At 58.8% G+C, this 21082-nt stretch overlaps 1 protein-coding gene across 4 annotated transcripts; it reads left to right on the top strand.

Moving 5' to 3' along the window:
- The first annotated feature begins 1508 nt into the window (after positions 1-1508).
- On the top strand, positions 1509-10842 carry CCDC106 (coiled-coil domain containing 106). 4 transcript variants are annotated; one of them, XM_050927566.1, is made up of 7 exons: positions 1509-1556; positions 5096-5160; positions 7019-7116; positions 7503-7610; positions 7926-8102; positions 8581-8784; positions 9260-10842. In XM_050927566.1, exons 3-7 carry the CDS (start codon positions 7086-7088, stop codon positions 9574-9576), a joined length of 837 nt encoding a protein of 278 aa, XP_050783523.1. In that variant the 5' UTR covers positions 1509-1556; positions 5096-5160; positions 7019-7085; the 3' UTR covers positions 9577-10842. The 4 variants fall into 4 exon arrangements, with proteins under 4 accessions (XP_050783523.1, XP_050783520.1, XP_050783522.1 ...); XM_050927563.1 differs by having other exon boundaries at positions 1513-1556; positions 8578-8784; XM_050927565.1 differs by lacking the exon at positions 5096-5160 and having other exon boundaries at positions 1527-1556; positions 8578-8784.
- Positions 10843-21082: the final 10240 nt, after the last annotated feature.

The following is a 21082-nucleotide window of genomic DNA, read 5'->3' on the forward strand; positions in this document are numbered from 1 at the left end:
TGGAGGGGGTTGGGGGATAGATGATGGAGGGGGTTGGGGTTGGGTGGATGGATGAATGATGGAGGAGGTTGGAGTGGAAGGATGATGGAGGAGGTTGGAGTGGATGGAGGGGGTTGGGGTTGGGTTGATGGATGGATGATGGAGGGGGTTGGACTGGATGGATGATGGAGGGGGTTTAGGGGTGACTGATGAAGGGAGTTGGGATGGATGATGGAGGGGGTTGGGGTGGATGGATGATGGAGGGGGTTGGGGATGGCAGATGGAGGGTGTTGGGGCTGGATGATGGAGGGGGTTGGGGTGGATGGACGATGGAGGGGGTTGGGGTTGGATGGATGGAGGGGGTTGGGAGATGGCAGATGGAGGGGGTTGGGGTGGATATATGGATGGATGACGGAGGGGGTTTGGTGGTAGCTGATGGAGGGGTTTGGGAGATGGATGGTGGAGGGGGTTGGCAGTGGCTGATGGAGAGGGTTGAGGTGGATGGATGGATGGATGATGGAGCAGGTTGGGAGATGGCAGATGGAGGGGGTTGCGGGAATATATGGATGGATGATGGAGGGGGGTTGGTGGTAGCTGATGGAGGGGTTTAGGGGATGGATGATGGAGGGGGTTTGGCAGTGGCTGACGGAGGAGGTTGAGGTGGATGGATGGATAATGGAGGGGGTTGGGAGATGGCAGATGAAGGGGGTTGGGATGGATGATGGACCGGGTTGGTGGATGGATGATGGAGGGGGTTGGGATGAATGGACGATGGAGGGGGTTTGGGGATGGCTGATGGAAGGAGTTGGGGTGGATGGATGGCTGATGGAGGGAGTTGGGATGGATGGATGATGGAGGGGGTTTGGGGGTGACTGGTGGAGGGCATTGGGGTGGATGGATGGATGACGGAGGGGATTGGAAGTGGCTGATGGAGGTGGTTGGGGGTGGATGGACGATGCGGACAGTTGGGGGTTAGCAGATGGCGGGGGTTGGGGCAGGGCCGGCTCTTCCATTTAGGCTAGCTAGGCGGTCGCCTAGGGTGCCAGGATTTGGGGGGGGCGGCATTTTGCCGCTCTCGGTGGCAATTCGGCGGCGGGGGGTCCTTCCGCGCTCCGGTTCTTCAGCGGCAATTCTGCGGTGGTTCCTTCACTCGCTCCGGGACCCGCCACCGAAGTGCCCAGAAGACCGGGAGCGTGGAAAGACCCCGCCTAGGGCGCCAAAAACCCTGGTGCCGCTCCTGGGTTCGGGGTGGCCGATGGCTGTGCCTGGTGAGGATAGAGGGGTGTCTATGGGGATGTCTGGATCTCTCTCTTCAAGCCTTGCCCCCCCCCATCAGCTCCCCAGGGGAAGTTGCTGGGGGGGACCCGTGGCTGGGGGAGAGGCTGGGCCTGAGTGGAGTGTGTGTCGCTTCCTGCCGCTCTATCTGGCACAGCCCCCCCCCCACGCGTGTCTCTGCCCTGCGTGCGTGGGCGATCCCCCCACCTCCGGCGGCGCTTTGCAGACGCTCCCTGGCTCTGCCAGGGGAGGGGGGGGCTGGCTTGACAGCCCGGTTGCTGGGGGTTCGCGTGCAGATCTGGGTGAGTGGGGATGGGGGGTTGTTCTCTGCAGATCCCAGACCCCCCAGGAACCCCCGTGCACCCCCTCCCTTTGCAGCCCCCCCCCCGGACATCCAGCCTTGGGGACAGGGGGGAAAGTCCCTGCTGTGGGTCTATTTTGTATCCATTTTAGGGAGGTGGGGGGATCGGGGGATACTTTATATCCCCCCCCCGGCCCCATCTCCTTTGCACCCCCACCCCGCCCGACAATCCAGGCTGGGAACAGCCGAGTAATTACAGCTTCACAGCAAAACACCCAGCGGCGGGGGGAGGGGCACAGAAGCCATATTTTAGGGCGATTTCCCCCAATTTTGGGGCACTCGAAGGAATCAGGCGGGGCTAGGATCAGGATTCTAGGCGAGGGGGGGCGGGGGTTAGAGTCGATCTGAAAGTTTGGGGGGCTATGGGGGCCCTGCATCTGCTGTACAGGACTGGGGGGCAATGGGGGGGCCTGCATCTGATGTCCAGCACTGGGGAACTGTGCGGGGTCCTGGATCTGATGTCCAGGACTGGGGGACACTGGGGGGGTGCTGGATCTGATGTATGGGACTGGGAACTGTGGGGGGTCCTGGATGTGATGAACAGGACTGGGGGGTTTGCAGGGGCCTGGATATGATTATGGCAATGGGGGGCCCTGGATCTGATGTCCAGGACTGGAGAACTGTGGGGGGTCCTGGATATGATGTACAGGACTGGGGGGTGCTGGAGGGTGCTGGATCTGAGGTACAGGACTAGGGGGTTATGGGGGCCCTGGATCTGATATACAGGACTGGGGGATGCTTTATCTGAGGTACAGGACTAGGGGGTTATGGGGGCCCTGGATCTGATGTACGGGTCTGGGAGGCTGTGGGGGGCCTTGGATCTAATGTACGGGACTGGGGGGAAATGGGGGGCCCTACATCTGATGTCCAGGACTGGGGAACTGTGGGGGGTCCTGGATCTGATGTACAGGACTGGGGGGCACTAGGGAGTGCTGGATCTGATGTACGGGACTAGGGGGCTTGAGAGGTCTTGGATCTGATGTACAGGCCTGGGGGATTTGGTGGAGCCTGGATCTGATGTTCGGGACTGGGAGGCTATGGGGAGCCCTGAATCTGATGTACAGGACTGGGGAGCACTGGCGGGTGCTGGATTTGATGTCTGGGACTGCGAAATTGTGGGGGGGCCTGGATCTGATGTACAGGACTGGGGGGCTATGCGGGAGTCCTGGATCTGATGTACGGGACTGGGAACTGTGGGGGTCCTGGATCTGATGTCCAGGACTGAGGGGTTTATGGGGGCCCTGGATCTGATGTATGGGATTGGGGGGCTGTGGGGGGCCTTGGATCTAATGTACGGGACTGGGGGGCAATGGGGGGCATGCTTCTGATGTCCAGGACTGGGGAACTGTGGGGGGTCCTGGATCTGATGTACAGGACCGGGGGGCTCTGGATCTGATGTACAGGGCTGGGGAGCAATGGGGGGGTCTTGGATCTGATGTCCAGGACTGGGGAACTGTAGGGGGTCCTGGATCTGATGTACAGGACTGAGGGGCTCTGGATCTGATGTCCAGGACTGAGGAACTGTGGGGGGTCCTGGATCTGATGAATAGGACTGGGGGTTATGGGGGGTGCTGGATCTGATGTACAAGACTGGGGGGTTATGGGGGTCCTGAATCTGATGTACGGGACTGAGGGCCTGTGGGGGGCCTTGGATCTAATGTATGGGACTGGGGGGCAATGGGGGGTCCTGGATCTGATGTCCAGGACTGGGGAACTGTGCGGGGTCCTAGATCTGATGTACAGGGCTGGGGGGTTCTGGATCTGATGTACAGGACTGGGGGTTTTGTAGGGGGAGGCCTGGATCTGATGTAGAGGACTGGGGGGCACTGGAGGGTGCTGGATCTGATGTACAGGCCTGGGGGATTTGGAGGGGGCCTGGATCTGATGTACGGGACTGGGGGGCTATGGGGGCCCCTGGATCTGATGTACAGGACTGGGGAGCACTGGGGGGTATTGGATCTGATGTATGGGACTGGGAAACTGTGCGCGGTCCTGGATCTGATGTACGGGACTGGGGAGTTTGCGGGGGCCTGGATCTGATGTACAGGCCTGGGGGGATATAGGAGGGGTCCTGGATCTGATGTACAGGATTGGGGAACTGTATGGGGTCCTGGATCTGATGTACAGGGCTGGGGAACTGTGGGGGGGGAGGGGGCTGGATCTGATGTCCAGGACTGGGGGGCAATGAGGGGTCCTGGATCTGTTGTACAGGACTGGGGAACTGTGGGGGGTCCTGGATCTGATGTACAGGACTGGGGGGCACTGAGGGGTGCTGGATCTGATGTATGGGACTGGGGGGCTATGGGTGGTCCTGGATCTGATGTACAGGACTGGACGGTTTGGGGGGGCCTGGATCTGATGTACAGAACTGGGGGACTATGGGGGGTCCTGGATCTGATATACTGGACTGGGGAATTGTGGGGGGTCCCGGATCTGATGTCCAGGACTGGGGTGCACTGGGGGCTCTGGATCTGATGTACAGAACTGGGGGGCTATGGGGGCTCCTGGATCTGATATACAGGACTGGGGAACTGTGGGGGGTCCTGGATCTGATGTACAGGACTGGGAGGCTATGGGGGGTCCTGGATCTTATTTACAGGGCTGGGGGGTCTATGGAGGGCCCTGGATCTTATGTACAGGACTGGGGGGCTATGGGAGGCCCTGGATCTGATGTAAAGGATTTTGGGGGTGCTGTATCTGATGTATAGGACTGGGGGTTTCGGGGGGGGCCTGGATCTGATGTACGGGACTGAGGGGTTGTAGGGGGGCCTGGATCTTATTTACAGGGCTGGGGGGTCTATGGGGGGCCCTGGATCTAATGCACAGGACTGGGTGCCTCTGGGGGCATGAATTCGGGGCGGGGGGGAACATGGGCCTGAAGAAACACTTGGGGGTGTTTGTAGGGGAAGGGGCTGTAATGTGGGCTGCTTCAAGATGGAAATGCCCATCCCCCATGTCCTAAAATTCTTGCTGATCTCTGGGGGTCCAGGAGTTGGGGGGGATAGGGTAATTGGGGGGTTCTGGACAATGGTTGACAATGTGTGTTGTTGCGTGTGTGACTCTGCTAGCTGAGTTTCCGCATGCTCATCCACGTGTCGTAGCACACTTAGTCCATGGTGGAAGGGGGATTCTCCTCCAGCTTAGGGGGCTAGGGTGCCTGGAGCTATTGCCTCTCCTCCTGGGAAGTTTACTGCTGACTAGGTGTTGAACTGAAGAGTAGAACCCAGGAGTCCTGGCTCCCAGCCCCTGCACCCCTGCTGTAACCACTAGACCCCACTCCCCTCCCAGAGCCGGGGAGAGAACCCAGAAGTCCTGACCCGCAGCCTCCCCCTCCCTTTCACAACCCCCCAGACTGGCTTTGCTCCTGGCCTTGCCCTATGATCCCATGCAGCAGTGTCTGCGTGGCTCAGAGGGTGGCGGGTTCGAGTCCTGCTCCCGGAGAAGCGACCTGACCGCGTGCATCTCTTCTCCTTCCCCCAGGGCTGGCCGGCGGGTGGCGCAGGACGGGTTCGGAGCTGGGCTGCCGCACGGCCCGTCCGTCTCTGGTAGGTCCCTGGCTGACCGGCAGAGAGGGTCCAAGGGCAACTCCCACCGGGACTCTGAGGGGTCACCCTCAGGCAACCTCAGCCGTTCCCATCACGGCGCCTGCTGTGGGGAGCCAGGCTGTGTCTTCTCCCCCCCGGATCTCCCCAAGTCCGGTGGGTGATTGGCACCTGGTTCTGGTTTGGGGCATAGCCAGCCTGTGGCAGCTACCGTCAGCTCTGGGGCACGGTGGGTACAGATGGAGCAGGCCCTGCGGGGCGGGAGATGGCACACCGGAGGGGGGGGCATATATACAGTGATGGGGGATGGGCGGCATGCTGGGACCTTTGGGAGTATGGGGGGTGTCCCGGGAGGTTATGGCTGGGGGCTCTCTGGGGTTATGGGTAGCGGCTGCCCTGGGGAGTTGTGGGTGGGGGCTGTCCCGGGGGGGGTTATGGGTAGTGGTTGCCGGGGGGGGGGTATGGTTAGTGGCTGCCCTAGGGGGTTGTGGGTAGGGGCTCTTTGGGGCGGGTAGTGGTTGCCCTGGGGGGTTATGGGTGGCCCAGGTGGTTACGGGTGTGGGCTGCCCCAGGGGTTTATGGGTAGCGGTTGCTGGAGGGGGTTATGGGTGGCAGCTGCCCTGGAGGGTTATGGGTGGCGGGTGGCCCAGGTGGTTACAGGTGGCGGCTGCCCCGGGGGGTTATGGGTAGCGGTTGCCGAGGGGGGTTATGGGTGGCAGCTGCCCTGGGGGGTTATGGGTGAGGGCTGTCCCGGGGGGAGTTATGGGTAGCGGTTGCTGGGGGTGGGTTATGGGTGGCGGGTGGCCCGGGTGGTTACGGGTGTGGGCTGCCCCAGGGGTTTATGGGTAGCGGTTGCTGGGGGTGGGGGTTATGGGTGGCAGCTGCCCTGGAGGGTTATGGGTGGCGGGTGCCCTGGGGGGTTATGGGTGAGGGCTGTCCCGGGGGGAGTTATGGGTAGCGGTTGCCGAGGGGGGTTATGGGTGGCGGCTGCCTCAGGGGGTTATGGGTGGCCCGGGTGGTTACGGGTGTGGGCTGCCCCAGGGGTTTATGGGTAGCGGTTGCTGGGGGGGGTTATGGGTGGCAGCTGCCCTGGGGGGTTATGGGTGGCGGGTGGCCCGGGTGGTTACAGGTGGCGGCCTCCCCGGGGGGTTATGGGTAGCGGTTGCTGAGGGGGGTTATGGGTGGCAGCTGCCCTGGGGGGTTATGGGTGAGGGCTGTCCCGGGGGGAGTTATGGGTAGCGGTTGCCGGTGGGGGAGGGTTATGGATGGCGATGTCCCTGTGGGGCTATGGATGAGGACTACCCCGGGGGGTTATGGGTGGCGACTGTCCTGAGGGGTTATGTGTGGGGGCTGTCCTGGGGGGGGTTATGGGTAGCGGTTTCCGGGGAGGAGGCTATGGGTGGTGGCGGCCCTGTGGGGCTATGGGTGGGGGCTGTCCCGGGGAGTTATGGGTAGCGGTTGCCGAGGGGGGTTATGGGTGGCGGGTGCCCTGGGGGGTTATGGGTGAGGGCTGTCCCGGGGGGAGTTATGGGTAGCGGTTGCCGGTGGGGGGGTTATGGATGGCGATGTCCCTGTGGAGCTATGGATGAGGACTACCCCGGGGGGTTATGGGTGGCGACTGTCCTGAGGGGTTATGTGTGGGGGCTGTCCTGGGGGGGGTTATGGGTACGGTTGCCGGGGAGGGGGCTATGGGTGGTGGCGGCCCTGTGGGGCTATGGGTGGGGGCTGTCCCGGGGAGTTATGGGTAGCAGGTGGCCCAGGGGGTTACGGGTGGCGACTGCCCCGGGGGGTTATGGGTAGCAGCTCTCCGGGATGGGTAGTGGCTGCCCGGGGTTAAAACCTCCCTTCTCTCTCTCGCCAGCGTCCCCGTGCGGCGCCCAGGGGGCAGCCAGGGGCCCACCAGGCCGGGGCGCCAGGACGGAAGGAAAATGACGGAGAGGAATAATCGGAGGCGGACGAGTACGCAGGATGTGGGCAGCAGGGGGCGCCCTGGAACCAGGCCCCCATAGAGCTGGGGAGTCATAGGGATGAGAAGCGGGTGCCGGGGGGGGGGACTAAGGGGGAGGGACTTCTGGGGGTGAAAGGGAGCTGTGGGGGCTGGGGCATGTCAAGTCTGTGGGGGGTGTCTGTGGGGGAGGGGCAGGGGAGCCCGTTGGGGAGCTGCGGGGGGAGCAGTGACTTGCAGTCAGGTTTTGGGGTGACCTTTCCCTGAGGGGAGGGGAATCCCAGGGTATGGAGGGGGGTTGTTGTGGGGAGGGGTCCCTGCCCCGTTGAGAGGGGGTTCCAGGCTGTGCAGGGAGTGGAGCTGGTTTTGGGATCCACCCGTGACACATCTTTCCCTGCAGTGAAGAAGGACGATGAGGCCTACGAGATCTCCATCCCCTTCGAGGAGACGCCCCACCTAGAGCCCCAGATCTTCTACAGCCTCAGCCCTCCCCAGAGCAACTTTGAAGGTAGCCCCCCCCCGCACCATGGACCCCCCCCTTCTCACCTCTACCTCATAGCCCCCATCCCCAGAGACTCCCCTGTACTCTCACCCCCGGAGGGCAGGACCTGGGGGCGGGGAGATGGGAGGTGTTAGGTTCGGGGTGGGGTTCAGCTGAGGAGAGGTTGCTGGGGGGCAACGAGGGGGGCAGGGCCCCATTGGGAGGAAGATGCTGGGGGGGGCAGGGTCCTGTCCCAGGGGAGGGGGCAGACGTTGGGGGGGGTCAGGGCCCCATAGGGGGTCAGGTGTTGGTGCCCCCTGCCCACACCCTCTCCCCACACAGAGCTGCCGGAGCCGCCCCCGCCCGCCCTGGCGCTGATGAGCAGCATGAAGACCCAGCTGCACATGGCCCTGGAGCGCAACTCCTGGCTGCAGAAGCGCATCGAGGACCTGGAGGAGGAACGGGACTTTCTGCGCTGTCAGCTCGACAAGTTCATCTCCTCCACCAAGGTGGACACCGGTGAGCCGGGCAGGACGCCTGGGTCCCTTCCCTGGCGGTGGGAGGGGAGTGGGGCCCAGTGGGTAGAACACGGGGCTGGGAGCCTGGATGCCTGAGTTCCTTCCCCGACGCTGGAAGGGGAGTGGGGCCCAGTGGTTAGAACACAGGGGGCTGGGAGCCAGGACGCCTGGGTCCCTGCCCCTTGTTGTGACTTTAGGAGTCAGAGGTGGGCATGTTGGGGCACTAGTTGGGGGAACAGGCCCCATGTCCCCATTTGACCCAATCCCGGGTCCCACCTCCCTGCTCTAGAAGGGCAGCTCCCTGGGCAGCATGTGTGGTAGGGCTTTTATCCCTCCCATGGGCAGCCCCTAGGGGGCGCTGTGTCCCCCAGCCAGCAGCCAGAAGAGCTTTGAGGGGGGCAGAGGGTCACTGACACAGCAGGGCAGGGGGCCCCAGTGAGGTGCATACTGGAACCCAGTCTCTGCCCACCCCCCAGAAGATCACTGCCGCAGCAAGCCGCCCCCGCGGCGGGCGGAGGCGGCCGAGAGCCGGCCCGGCGATGCCACAGACAACGAAAGCCTGGCGTCCTCGCTCAGCGCCGCCTCGGAGCAGGGCGGCTCCACAGAGCGCAAGAAGCAGAAGCAGAAGGGGGGGGTGAGCCGGCGGCGCTTCGGCAAGCCCAAGGCCCGCGAACGCCAGCGAGGTGAGTGGGGGCCTGCAGGGGTCACTGCCCCAGTCGCTTGGGCAGCAGGGCTGGTCTCCCGCCCCGGGTGGCCCGGGAGGAGGAGGGCTGTGGGGTGGGGTGTGGGGAGGAGGGAGGTGTGGGGTGGGTGTGTGCCATGGTGTGAGGAGCAAGGAGGAGGCGGGGGGCTGTAGGATGTGGAGTGGGGAAGAGGAGGGGGACTGTGGGAGTGAGGGGTCTGGCATGGGTGGGGTGGAGGGGCATGTGGAGGGAGGACTCACTATGAGGGGCTTTGGGGGCGCAGGGGGCTTTGGAGTGGGGGCAAATCCTCCTGAGGGGGCCAGGGGGGAGTCTGTGTTGAAGGAAAGGAATGAACAGGCTCTTCTCCCCTGGGCCTTTCTGCCCCACACCTTTCCTCTGTCCCCCTCCATCCCTTCCCCCCCCCATCTCCCCATGCCTCCCATCCTTCTCGCCCTTGCTGTGGCCCGCCCGGCAGTCAAGGACGCTGACGGGGTGCTATGCCGCTACAAGAAGATCCTCAACACCTTCCAGAAGCTGAAGAGCATGAGCCGGGCCTTCGAGCACCACCGGGTGGATCGCAACACAGTGGCGCTGACCACACCCATCGCCGAGCTGCTCATTGTGGCGCCCGAGAAGCTGGCCGAGGTGGGCGAGTTCGACCCGTCCAAGGAGCGGCTGCTGGAGTACTCGCGTCGCTGCTTCCTGGCGCTGGACGACGAGACCCTCAAGAAGGTGCAGGCCCTCAAGAAGAGCAAGCTGCTGCTGCCCATCACCTACCGCTTCAAGCGGTGATGGGGCCCCCTGCTGCCCCCCCACCCCGGGACCCATCACTCTGCAAACCGCCCTATCCCACCGCTGACACCAGCGCTGCCCCCTGGGACGCCCTCAAGCCACCCTATCCCGCTGCTGATACCAACACTGCCCTGGGACTCCCTCAAACCGTCCTATTCCACTACTGCCACTGCGGCCGCCTCCATCCCCTGGGATCTGTGATCCCGTGAATTGGCCTATTCCCACGCTGTCCCTCAAGACTCTCCTGAACTGGCCTATCTCACCAATACTGCCCCCACCCCCAGCATCTGTCACTCCACGAACCTGCCTATCACACTGCTAACACCAAACACCTGAGACCCCCTCGAACCATCCTATCCCACTACTGACACCAACGCCGCCCCCCCGGGGCCCCTCGAACCACCCTATCCCATGGCTGACACAAATATGTACCCAGTCCCTGCTGCCCATCACCTCAGGCAGCAATGGGATACCCCCCCCCAACACACTACTGCCCCTCAGGACACTTCCTCCCACTGCTACCACAAATATTGCCCCCCAGATCACTTCTTGCTTCAAGCAATGATGGGACTAGGGCCCTATCCCGCACTGCTGCCCGTCACCTATCACTTCTGGGAGTAATGTCATATCCCACCCCGACCGCACGTGATCCCACTTCCACCACCATCACCCCTGGCACTGCCGCCACCCTCTATTGCTTCAAACACGGGTGGGACCCTGCCCTGCTCCAACAGGCCCCCCGCTACCATCGACCTCCACACTCCTGCCGCTCCAGCTCCAGCTCTTTCCTTCTATCTCATTCCTCTGCCAGTGCCCTGTGGTCACCGAATCTCTCCACCCCAACGCGTGATGAATGGCTTCGTTCTTCCCTTTTTGTGCACACCACCTGCTGGTCTTGGCACAGCCAGGGAGCCAGGACGCCTGGGTTCTCTCCCCGGCTCTGGGACAGGAGCGGAGTCTAATGGTTAGAGCGGGTGGGTTCTCCTGGGTTCTGTTTGCCCTCTCGGGGGCCTTGGGGACATTCCATTTTTCCTCCCCACTGGCAGAGCGGGGTTGAGTGTCATGGGGCGGAGCAAGGTGTGGGTCTCGGTTCTGGGAGGGGGCTATGCCTCCCACTCCTATCCCAGGCCTGCCCATGGGAGCAGCTGAGCTGCTGGGCCATTGGGGAGGTTGGCATCGGGGTGTGGCTCTGAGAGGCCCATTCCCACACCCCTGCCCTGGGGTAGGAGGGCTGGGATAGCAGGGGCTGGGCTGGGCTAGCCGGGGCGGGGGGGGGAGGCTAGCACAAGGGGCCACGAGCTGGGTGCTTTCTTGTGGCTCACGGGGTTCTGGTGACGTGGCTGGGGCGGGGCTGGCTGGACCAGACTCCAGGAGTCGGGTCAGGTAGGAAAACGCCCGGCTCTCCTGCCCGTGAGGTCGGTCTGGCTGGGTTGTGGGAATGGGCCATAGGAGGGGGAGGGGGGCTGGCCCCCCGGGCAGGAGCTGGCACTGGAGGAAGGGGTGGGGTCAGACTGGGAAACAATTTGACCCCTCTTGGACTTGCGTCTATTTCACGCCTAAAAATTAGGCCTGAGCAGAGCTCTGTGACTTGGCTGGGTGGGGGATGGGACATGAGGCCTTTCCCTTCTAGGGGGAGCCTGCTCTGATCTGAACCCCATGGACTGGCTGGCGCAGGGGGGCGGGGAAACAGGGTTTCTCCCCTCTAGGGGGCGCTGGCTCCCACCTGGCCCTGGGCAGGGACTGGCAGGCTCAGGGGGGCGGGGAATGGGGCCCGGGGCCTTTCCTCTCTTGGGGGAACCAGCTCTGATCATGACCCAGATTGTCAATTTCACCCCTAGGTTCTACAGTGCTGTTAAAATTGGGGTGAGGGGGGCAGCTGCGCCGACCTGATTGGCCAAACAGGCTGCAGGGAGCTGTGCTGATTGGCCAAGAGCTGCCCTGCCTACGTCTCCAACTTGGGGTCCCGATTCTGGACCCAACCTGCCGGCCTTGCCCTGAACTCCCCCCTTTGATCCGTTCCATGTTCAGATCCCCCCCCCCGACACATCCCATATTGCTTAGAGACCAAACCTGACCCCCATGTTCCCTCCCCGCCCTGCTCCATTGCCTGCCGACACCACCCTCGCCTCAGCAGGGCGGGAGCACCCCCCATGCCAAGGGCAATCGGGTTCCTACTCTGTCTGCCCCCACCTGGCACCAATGAAAGTGCCAGATTGGGTCCCCCATCCCACCCCCTCACGGGGATTGTCATTGATTCACTTCGCTCCCTGTTTTGGGGGGTTGATTTTCCCTCCCCCTACTGCGGCCCTGAGCTGCCAGGCCTGTATGTGTGCGTGAGTGCAAGGGGCTGTACGCGGCAGCGTGGCCGGGATGTCCCTTTCTATTCAGTGTAACAAACTCTCTTCTCCACTGTGCCTGTTCTTTCATGCCCTCTCTATGTTTAAAAAAAAAAAGAGAAAAGAAAAAAAATCTACAAAAAAATCAATTTATTAATAGAATTTAAATTAAAAAAGAAGAAAATTTGGAATAAATCAAGGCCTGTGTCTCATTTATTTATCAAAATCTTTCATTTCCTTTCGGCCTAAAAGTAGCTGCCTCTGGAGTAGGGTGGGGTGCAGGGGCTGGTTATACAGGAACCCCTCACCCGATGCAGAAATGCGACCACTTCTGGGGTGGGGGCCTTTGTACAGGAACCCTTCGCATGGGGCTGAGATGTGGCCCCTCTGGGGTGGGACCTGGGGGCTGTTTATACACAGAGCCCTCACCTGGTGCTAGACATGGCCCCTATGGGGCAGGAGCTGTTAAGATGGGGCCTGGCACTGAGATGTGGCCCCTCTGGGGTCAGGAGCAGGGCTGTTTTTACAGGGACCCCACGCCTGGCACAGAGAGGGCCCATGGATGTGATCTCGTGCCAAGCTGGCATAATACCAGGCTAGATGGGTGCATTGGTTTGATCCTCTGTCCTTAACGGGGGCTATTGGCCCCTCCTCCCCTTGTGGGGCCAGGGGAGCAGGGAGGAGAGAGGCCCACTGAAAGTAGGGTGACCAGACAGCAAGTGTGAAAAATCGGGATGGGGTGGGGGGTAATAGGAACCTATATAAGAAAAAGACCCGAAAATCTGGACATCTGGTCACCCTAACTGAAAGGGGCTGGAGCGAAGATTAACTGAGGCTGTGAACAGCCAGGGCATGGCTAGGCCCAGACCATCCCTATCAAGGGACACACTGCCCCCCCCTTTCTGTGCCATGGCCCAGAATCCCCTCTGGAGCTCAGGAACCCCCCACCTATCCCAGGGGAGTTCTCCAGGGTGAGAGGCTGGTATTTCGGAGAGGGCAGCTGAATCCATCCGACATGGAAGGAGGAAGGATGGGGTCATACTGAACAGAGCTCCTGGGTTCTCTCCCCAGCTCTGGGCAGGGAGTGGGGTCTAGTGGTCAGAGCATGGGGGGCTGGGAGCCAGGATTCCTGGGTTCTCTCCCCAGTTCTGGGAGGGGTGTGGGGTCTAGTGACCAGAGCAGGGGGGCTGGGAGCCAGGATTCCTGGGTTCTCTCCCCATTCTGGGAGGGGTGCGGGGAGCCAGGATTCCTGGGTTCTCTCCCCAGTTCTGGGAGGGGTGTGGGGTCTAGTGACCAGGGGGGCTGGGAGCCAGGATTCCTGGGTTCTCTCCCCAGTTCTGGGAGGGGTGTGGGGTCTAGTGACCAAAGCAGGGGGTGCGGGGAGCCAGGATTCCTGGATTCTCTCCCCAGTTCTGGGAAGGGAGCAGGGTCTAGTGGGCTTCTCATCATTTTGTGGTCCCAGGGCTTATTAATTATGGGCAGGTGGGACCGGCTGTCCCCCTGCTGTTCTCCCCTGCACTTGGGGCAGGGTCTGCCTCCTCCATGAGATTCAGACAGCACCTGGCGCAGAGGGGTCCAGCGAGAACACTCCACTCCATGGCCCCTCCCCCAAATTTGGGGGGAGCTTTGGAACGCTGCATGCCATCCACCCCCAAATGTCTGGCCATGCCTGGAGCAAGCTGCCTAGTGACTCTGGTGGGAAAGGGGACACCCGAAAATCAAGCCCACAGCCCCTTTGGGGCGCCCCCTGCTGCTGGAATCACAGGCACCAGCTTACTATAGGCCAGCTCTTTAAATGCAAATGGGCGGCTGGCTGGGGGAAAGGCGGAACTGCATTTAGTGGGGGTGGGTGTTAGGGGCCCAGCTGGGGGGGATAAGATTTCACTTTGGGGGGCTAGATAGAGATGTGGGGCAAGGGACTCTGCTGGCAGAAGCTAGATTTAGCAGGGGAGACCAAGGTGCCCAGTTGAAGAGGGCTGGATTTAGCAGGGGGGCAAGGGGCTCATCTGGGGGCTGGCCAGAGCTGGGGGTGCAAAGGACACACCTGGGAGTGGGTTGGATGGGAGAGGACAAGGGGGCCTGTCGGGCCGGGGGGGCAAGGGACACCACTGGAGAGGTTGGCCAGAGGTGAGTGGGCGAGGGACTGACGGGGGTAAATACACAGGTAAATCTGCCCCACACCAATGCCAAAGCCCCTTCTGCGGCATGAGGGAGACCCTGGCGCACGTCTACTTAGAGTGCGCCAGGTTGCAGCCCCTATACCGGTTCCTCACCAATCTCCTGTTGTGTTTCTGGCTGCACTTTTCCCCTCACCTCCTTCTCTATACACTCCCTATCCGTGGCCCCACAAAGTTGCGGAACCTCCTGGTTAACCTTCTCCTCGCCCTGGCTAAAAAGGCCATCCACGCAACCAGGGAGAGGAGGTTGGCCGATGGGGATTCTGGTGACTGTGGGGCTTGTTTCCAATCCATGGTCTATTCATGTATCCGGGCGGAGTTCCTCTGGGTGGCGTCCACTGGCTCCCTTGACGCCTTCGAGGAGCAGTGGGCGCTGTCCGGGGTTCTCTGCTCGGTGTCCCCGTCAGGTTCCCTTCTTATGACCCTTTGACTGCACTCCTGTCCCTGTTCTTTTATTAGTTGTCCCCCATAATCAGTGGGTTCTGTGGTCCTGTGGTTCCTCCCCTTAGGCTGGGGGGGGATCCTTTAGCAGTGGGCGGGCGCCCAGACACCCAATAGTACACCAATGCCAAAGCAGATACACACAGCTGCATTCTCCAAGGACAGACCTGAGCTGGAGGCACCAGAGGGCAGCAGATCAGGTGCTCACATAGGAGTCAGGACACCCAGCTCTGCCACTGACCTGCTAGGTGACCCTGGCTGTGTCACTGCTCCCTCTATGCCTCAGTTTCCCCCTCACGGAGCTTTGTAGGAAGGAAAAGCAGGACAAAATGCCACATTTATTAGTAATACATGTATTAATTAACGCTGTATCATATACATATTACACATATCACACATACACACACACAAGCACACTCCGTTTTGTTGTTGTTAACAATTAGTTGCTCCCCCTAACTGCACTGGCCAAGTGAGTTAGATGGGGGAGGGGTGGAGCCGGGCTTCTGCCGATCCGAATCGATGCTCCCATGTTGACAAGACGAGATCCGGAGTCCTCTGCAAGACACCTCCCATTTATGGCAGCTCCCCTCTCATGCAAATCTGCTCCAGGTTCAAAATCTGTGTCTGTGTCCCTTGGTCCTTTGTGTTGCTTCCTTCTGGGTGTTGTCCCAATGCTGCAAAGAGGCTGTTTCCAAAAGAAGGTGCTGGCTTGTAACCCCCAGACTGTCAATATGTCTGCTCGTCTTTAACAAGCCCACTTGGCACCTTTTATTGTCCTTGGGTCTCGCTCCCAGCCCCTCTCCAAGGGCTGCAACTGTCTGGAGGTGCTGCCTCACCCCTCGTTCATTCAACAGGGCAATTGATTAAGGAAGGGGGGGGGGAAGATCTTATTCTACTCCTAGCAAAAATACATTTTTCTTCTACTTTAACTATCCATAGGGGCTGTAACATTATACCAAGACTTAACACAAAGTTTTCTATATAGGGACCTGATACAAAGTTCCTATAGCAAAGGACTTGATACAAAGTTGTATGAAAATCGCTTAATACAGGGCTATACAAAATAACTTAATACAGGGTTATGCGAAGAGGCCTAATACAAAATCATATCAAAGTTATGTAAAGATGCTTAATACAGAGATTTAGCTACACTACGACCTGTTCAAACAGGCTTTGCTGCTGAAGTTTGAACTGACCCCCAAGGTGTACAGGAAACGATTCTGGGGTGTACGCAAGACCTCAGGTGCCACTTAAAAGGAGGTCGCCAACCTGCTGGGAGAATATCTCCGCAAGTGGGGGAAGGGCACAGGGGCCACTACCGCAGAGGACGTATATAACCTGGTGGGGTTGGAGCAGCTGTTTGACATCTGCCCTCCAGACCTTAAGATGTGGTGACCGGAAGCCCAAAGATTTGTGCAGTGCAGGTGCACTGGCAGATGAGTTTGTGGACAGCAGATGGGGGGCTAAGGAGGGACCCAAAAAGGTCGGGGTGCACGATCACCTGCCTACCGAGGTGCTAATGGGTAATGGCTTGGAGAACTGGCCAGATGGCACTCAGAGTGCCCTGGTCCTTACCCGGAGCCAAAGCCAGAGGCAGCGAGGGATGCGGGATCTCACATGGCAGGGGACTGAAACACCAAGGGTAAGGCTCGACAGGGCTGGGCCGGAGCCTTCGTCCCAAGATGGGGAAACTGAGGCACCACCAGCCAGGGCTGTATCCTCAAATCCAGCAGCTGAACTCCAAACTGAGCTGAGGGTGGATCCCTCCTTGGAGAAACTGAGGGCCCTGGCTGGCCACGGCGGTGCAGGATCCCAGGGGGAGGACTGCCAGGAGCGATTCTTGTGGGAGAAGGGATTCCTCTACTGGGAATGGGCTGGTTCAGGGTAAACTGAAGCTTGGAAAGTTGGTGGTTCCTGAGAGGTACCGTGACAAACTGTTGTACCTGGCCCATGATATCCCCCTTTCGGGGCATCAGGGCATCCGGGGTACTAGGCAGAGTCTGCTGCAGAACTTTTACTGGCCTGGGGTCTTTGAGGCCGTCCGACAGTATTGCAGGTCCTGTGACCCCTGCCAGAGGTTGGGGAAGGCCCAGGATAAGTGTAAAGCCCTGCTGAGACCTTTGCCCATCATAGAGGAGCCTTTCCAGAAGGTGGGCCCCCCCAGCAGGGTGACCGGTCAGGGAAGAAATACATCCTGGTGGTGGTAGATTTCGCTACGCACTACCCCGAGGTGGTGTCTATCAAGGCAGACACCATGGCAGACGCGCTGCTGACCATTTTCAGCAGAGTGGGGTTCCCCAAGGAGGTCCTTACAGACCAGGGGTCTAACTTTATGTCAACCCTGCTCCAGTGCTTGTGGGAGAAGTGTGGGGTCCAACACACCTGGGCCTCAGCATAGCACCCTGAGTCCAACGGCCTGGTGGAGAGGTTCAATGGGACCCTAAAGATGATGCTGAAAACCTTCATGGACCAGAACCCACAAGACTGGGACAAGTATTTGTCCCATCTGCTGTTCGCATACAGGGAAGTGCCCCAGGAATCCACAGGTTTGTCCCCTTTTGAGTTGCTGTACGAGAGGAAGGTGAGGGGACCCCTGGACATGATAAGGGCCGAGTGGGAGGGAAAGGCCTCTCCCAGTGGAGAATCAGTGGTGGAGTATGTACTGGCTTTCCAGGAAAAGCTCGTGGAGCTCATGGGCTTGGCCAGGGGAAACCTAGCGAGGGCCCAAGGGAGGCAGAAGGTCTGGTACGACCGCTCAGCACGGGCCCGCTCCTATGCTACCAGGGACCAGGTGATGCTCCTCATCCCCGTGAGGAAGCACAAGCCGCAAGCTGCCTGGGACGGCCCCTTCAAGGTCACCAGACAGATAAATGAGGTGAACTATGTGGTGGAACTGTCCAACCAGGCACACAGCCACCGGATGTACCATGTCAACGTGATGAAACCATACTGGGACAGGGAGAAGTTGGTGCTGGCTGTGTGTGGCCAGCGGGAGGAGAAGGGAGAGGATCGCCTGGTGGGACTCCTCCCTGAGGCTGGGGCTGACCCCTCACTGGAATCAATTCCCCTCTCAGACCAGCTAACCCCAGCCCAACTGGCAGAGATCAGAGAGGTGTTGCGTTTACACCAGTAGCTGTTCTCCAACTGGCCTGGGCTCACTAACCTGGCTGTCCACTGGGTGGAGATGGGAACCAACCCTCCCATCAGGTGTTCCCCATTCAGGATCACTGGGAAAACAGCCCAGGACCTGGAGAGAGAGGTCAGAGACATGCTGACTTTAGGGGTGATCCAGCCACCCTCACCTCGCCCGTGGTGCTGATCCCCAAGGACGGATCGATCTGGTTCTGTGAGGACTATCGGAAGCTCAATGCCATCACCATGTCCGATGCCTACCCCATGCCTAGGACCGATGAGATCCTAGACAAGTTGGGGGGCGCCCAGTACCTCACTACCATGGAGCTTACCAAAGGCTGCTGGCAGCTGCCTTTGGACCCAGAGGCCAGGGCAAAGTCTGCCTTCACCACCCCAATAGGGCTCCTTGAGTTCCTGGTCCTGCTTTTCAGCCTCAAGGGGGCACCTGCCACCTTCCAGCGCCTAGTGGATCAGTTGCTAAGGAGGATGGAGGACTTTGCTCTATCGCAGTGGTCCTCAACGCGGTGCCCACCGGGGCATCTATCTGTGCCTACGTACTGGCCCGCGGACAAGCATCCGCCGAAATGTCGCCAAAAAGTGGCAATGTCAAGAAGTGTCGCCACCGAAATGCCACTGATTTTCGGCGTAATTTCAGCGGCAAAGCCTCTTGATGTCGCTGCTTCTTGGTGGCATTTCAGCGGATGCTTGTCCGCCGGCCATGGTCCTCAGTGGCTCGGTGCCCGCCAGACGAGAAAGGTTGGGGACCACTGCTCTATCACGTACGATATCTGTGTCTTTAGCCAGACCTGGGAGGAACATGTGTCCCTGGTGAAGAGGGTGCTGGGTTGCCTCCGGGATGCAGGACTGACCATAAAAGCTGAAAAGTGCAAGGTGGGGATGGCAGAGGTGTCATACCTGGGCCACAAGATGGGGGGCAGCCAGCTGAAGCTGGAGCCAGCCAAGGTGGAGGCAATCCAGGACTGGCCCGCTCCCCAGCCTAAGAAGCAGGTCCAGGCTTTCACTGGGATGGGGAGGTACTACTGGAGGTTTATGCCCCACTTTACCTCCTGACAGCTCCCCTCATGGAGCTTTGTAGGATGGAAAAGCCGGACAAGGTGCTCTGGACCGAGCAGTGCCAGAGAGCTCTCTATGCGCTGAAGGGGGCATTTATCCAGGGCCCGGTGCTGGTAAACCTGGATTTTAACAAACCCTTCCTGGTGTCCCTCACCAAAGGCTCTTACGTAAATTAAGCTGTCATGGGATAAAAGGGAAGGTCCTTTCATGGACTGAGAACTGGTTAAAAGACAGGGAACAAAGGGTAGGAATTAATGGTAAGTTCTCAGAATGGAGAGGGGTAACTAGTGGTGTTCCCCAAGGGTCAATCCTAGGACCAATCCTATTCAATTTATTCATAAATGATCTGGGAGAAAGGGGTAAACAGTGAGGTGGCAAAGTTTGCAGATGATACTAAACTACTCAAGATAGTTAAGACCAAAGTAGATTGTGAAGAACTTCAAAAAGATCTCACAAAACTAAGTGATTGGGCAACAAAATGGCAAATGAAATTTAATGTGGATAAATGTAAAGTAATGCACATTGGAAAAAATAACCCCAACTATACATACAATATGATGGGGGCTAATTTAGCTACAACGAGCCAGGAAAAAGATCTTGGCGTCATCGTGGATAGTTCTCTGAAGATGTCAATGCAGTGTGAAGAGGTAGTCAAAAAAGGAAACAGGATGTTAGGAATCATTAGAAAGGGGATAAGGAATAAGACTGTGTACATATTATTGCCCTTATATAAATCCATGGTACGCCCACATCTCGAATACTGTGTACAGATGTGGTCTCCTCACCTCAAAAAAGATATTCTAGCACTAGAAAAGGTTCAGAAAAGGGCAACTAAAATGATTAGGAGTTTGGAGAGGGTCCCATACGCGGAGAGCTTAAAGACGCTAGGACTCTTCAGCTTGGAAAAGAGGAGACTAAGGGGGGATTTGATAGAGGTATATAAAATCATGAGTGATGTGGAGAAAGTGGATAAGGAAAAGTTATTTACTTCTTCCCATAATACAAGAACTAGGGGTCACCAAATGAAATTAATAGGCGGCAGGTTTAAAACAAATAAAAGGAAGTTCTTCTTCACACAGCGCACAGTCAACTTGTGGAACTCCTTACCTGAGGAGGTTGTGAAGGCTGGGACTATAACAGTGTTTAAAAGGGAACTGGATAAATTCATGGTGGCTAAGTCCATAAATGGCTATTAGGCAGGAAGGGTAACGAATGGTGTCCCTAGCCTCTGTTCATCAGAGGATGGAGCTGGATGGCAGGAGAGAGATCACTTGATCATTGCCTGTTAGCTTCACTCCCTCTGGGGCACCTGGCATTGGCCACTGTCGGTAGACAGATACTGGGCTGGATGGACCTTTGGTCTGACCCGGTACAGCCATTCTTATGTTCTTACGTGTTCACCGACGTCTCAGACACAGGGCCGGGGGCAGTGCTGATGCAAACTGATACTAACGGGGAGAGACACCCCATTGTGTACCTGAGCAAGAAGCTGCTGCCAAGGAAGCAGCACTACGCGGCCACAGAAAAGGGAGGCCTGGCCATGGTGTGGGCCCTCAAAAAACTGCAGCCGTATCTATTTGGGCGGCACTTCACTGTGTACACGGACCATTCACCCCGACGTGGCTGCATCAAATGAAAGGGGCTAATGCCAAGCTGCTGAGATTGTTGCCGGCACACAGGGTGCCCGAGGACAGCAACAGTGGGGGTGTTCGTCGCCCGGTGTGCTTCACGCCAAAGAACACACCAAGGTGGAGAAGCAGACTAAGTTTATTTGAGATCTCAAACAGATGCAAGGAGACAGGCACGTCTCAGATCATGCACACTGATACAAACAGTTTCTCTCTTTTTATACATAACTTAGCCAAGCCATTTCTATTCCCCCCATGCCCCCCTCTCCCCACTCCCATCTTTCCCTGTGACTGTTACAGAAGCAATTATCCCAAGTAGTTAAATCACTTCTGGCACCTACTAATCTATCTTGTTAGTGACTCTTCTCTAAACCACTATCTCATCCTAGTTTCTGTGATTTGTTATCCTGCCCCCTTAGCCAGGTGCATACAGGCCTCATTAGTGCCTCTTGGTACCAGCACTGTAGCTGATAGTCAGCCCCTTTACATTCCATTCTTTAAGCCAGCTTGTCAGGTCGCTGAGAGTTCAATCATGGAAGGACTTTGGTTCACTGAGGCCTTAACAGGGGGCTTCATTGAGACACAGTGGCTTTCCACCCTCCCGAGTGGGCCAATGACACCAACAGTTCCCTCCTTTGAGAATACTCAACAAACCTTTGGCCGAGTTTTCTCATACTCTACAGCCAAGAAGTGATTGAGTTCTGTGGAGCTGGGGCTC

The sequence above is a fragment of the Gopherus flavomarginatus genome, chromosome 18 (genome assembly GCF_025201925.1).
Source record: "Gopherus flavomarginatus isolate rGopFla2 chromosome 18, rGopFla2.mat.asm, whole genome shotgun sequence".
NCBI classification, from domain to species: Eukaryota; Metazoa; Chordata; order Testudines; family Testudinidae; genus Gopherus; species Gopherus flavomarginatus.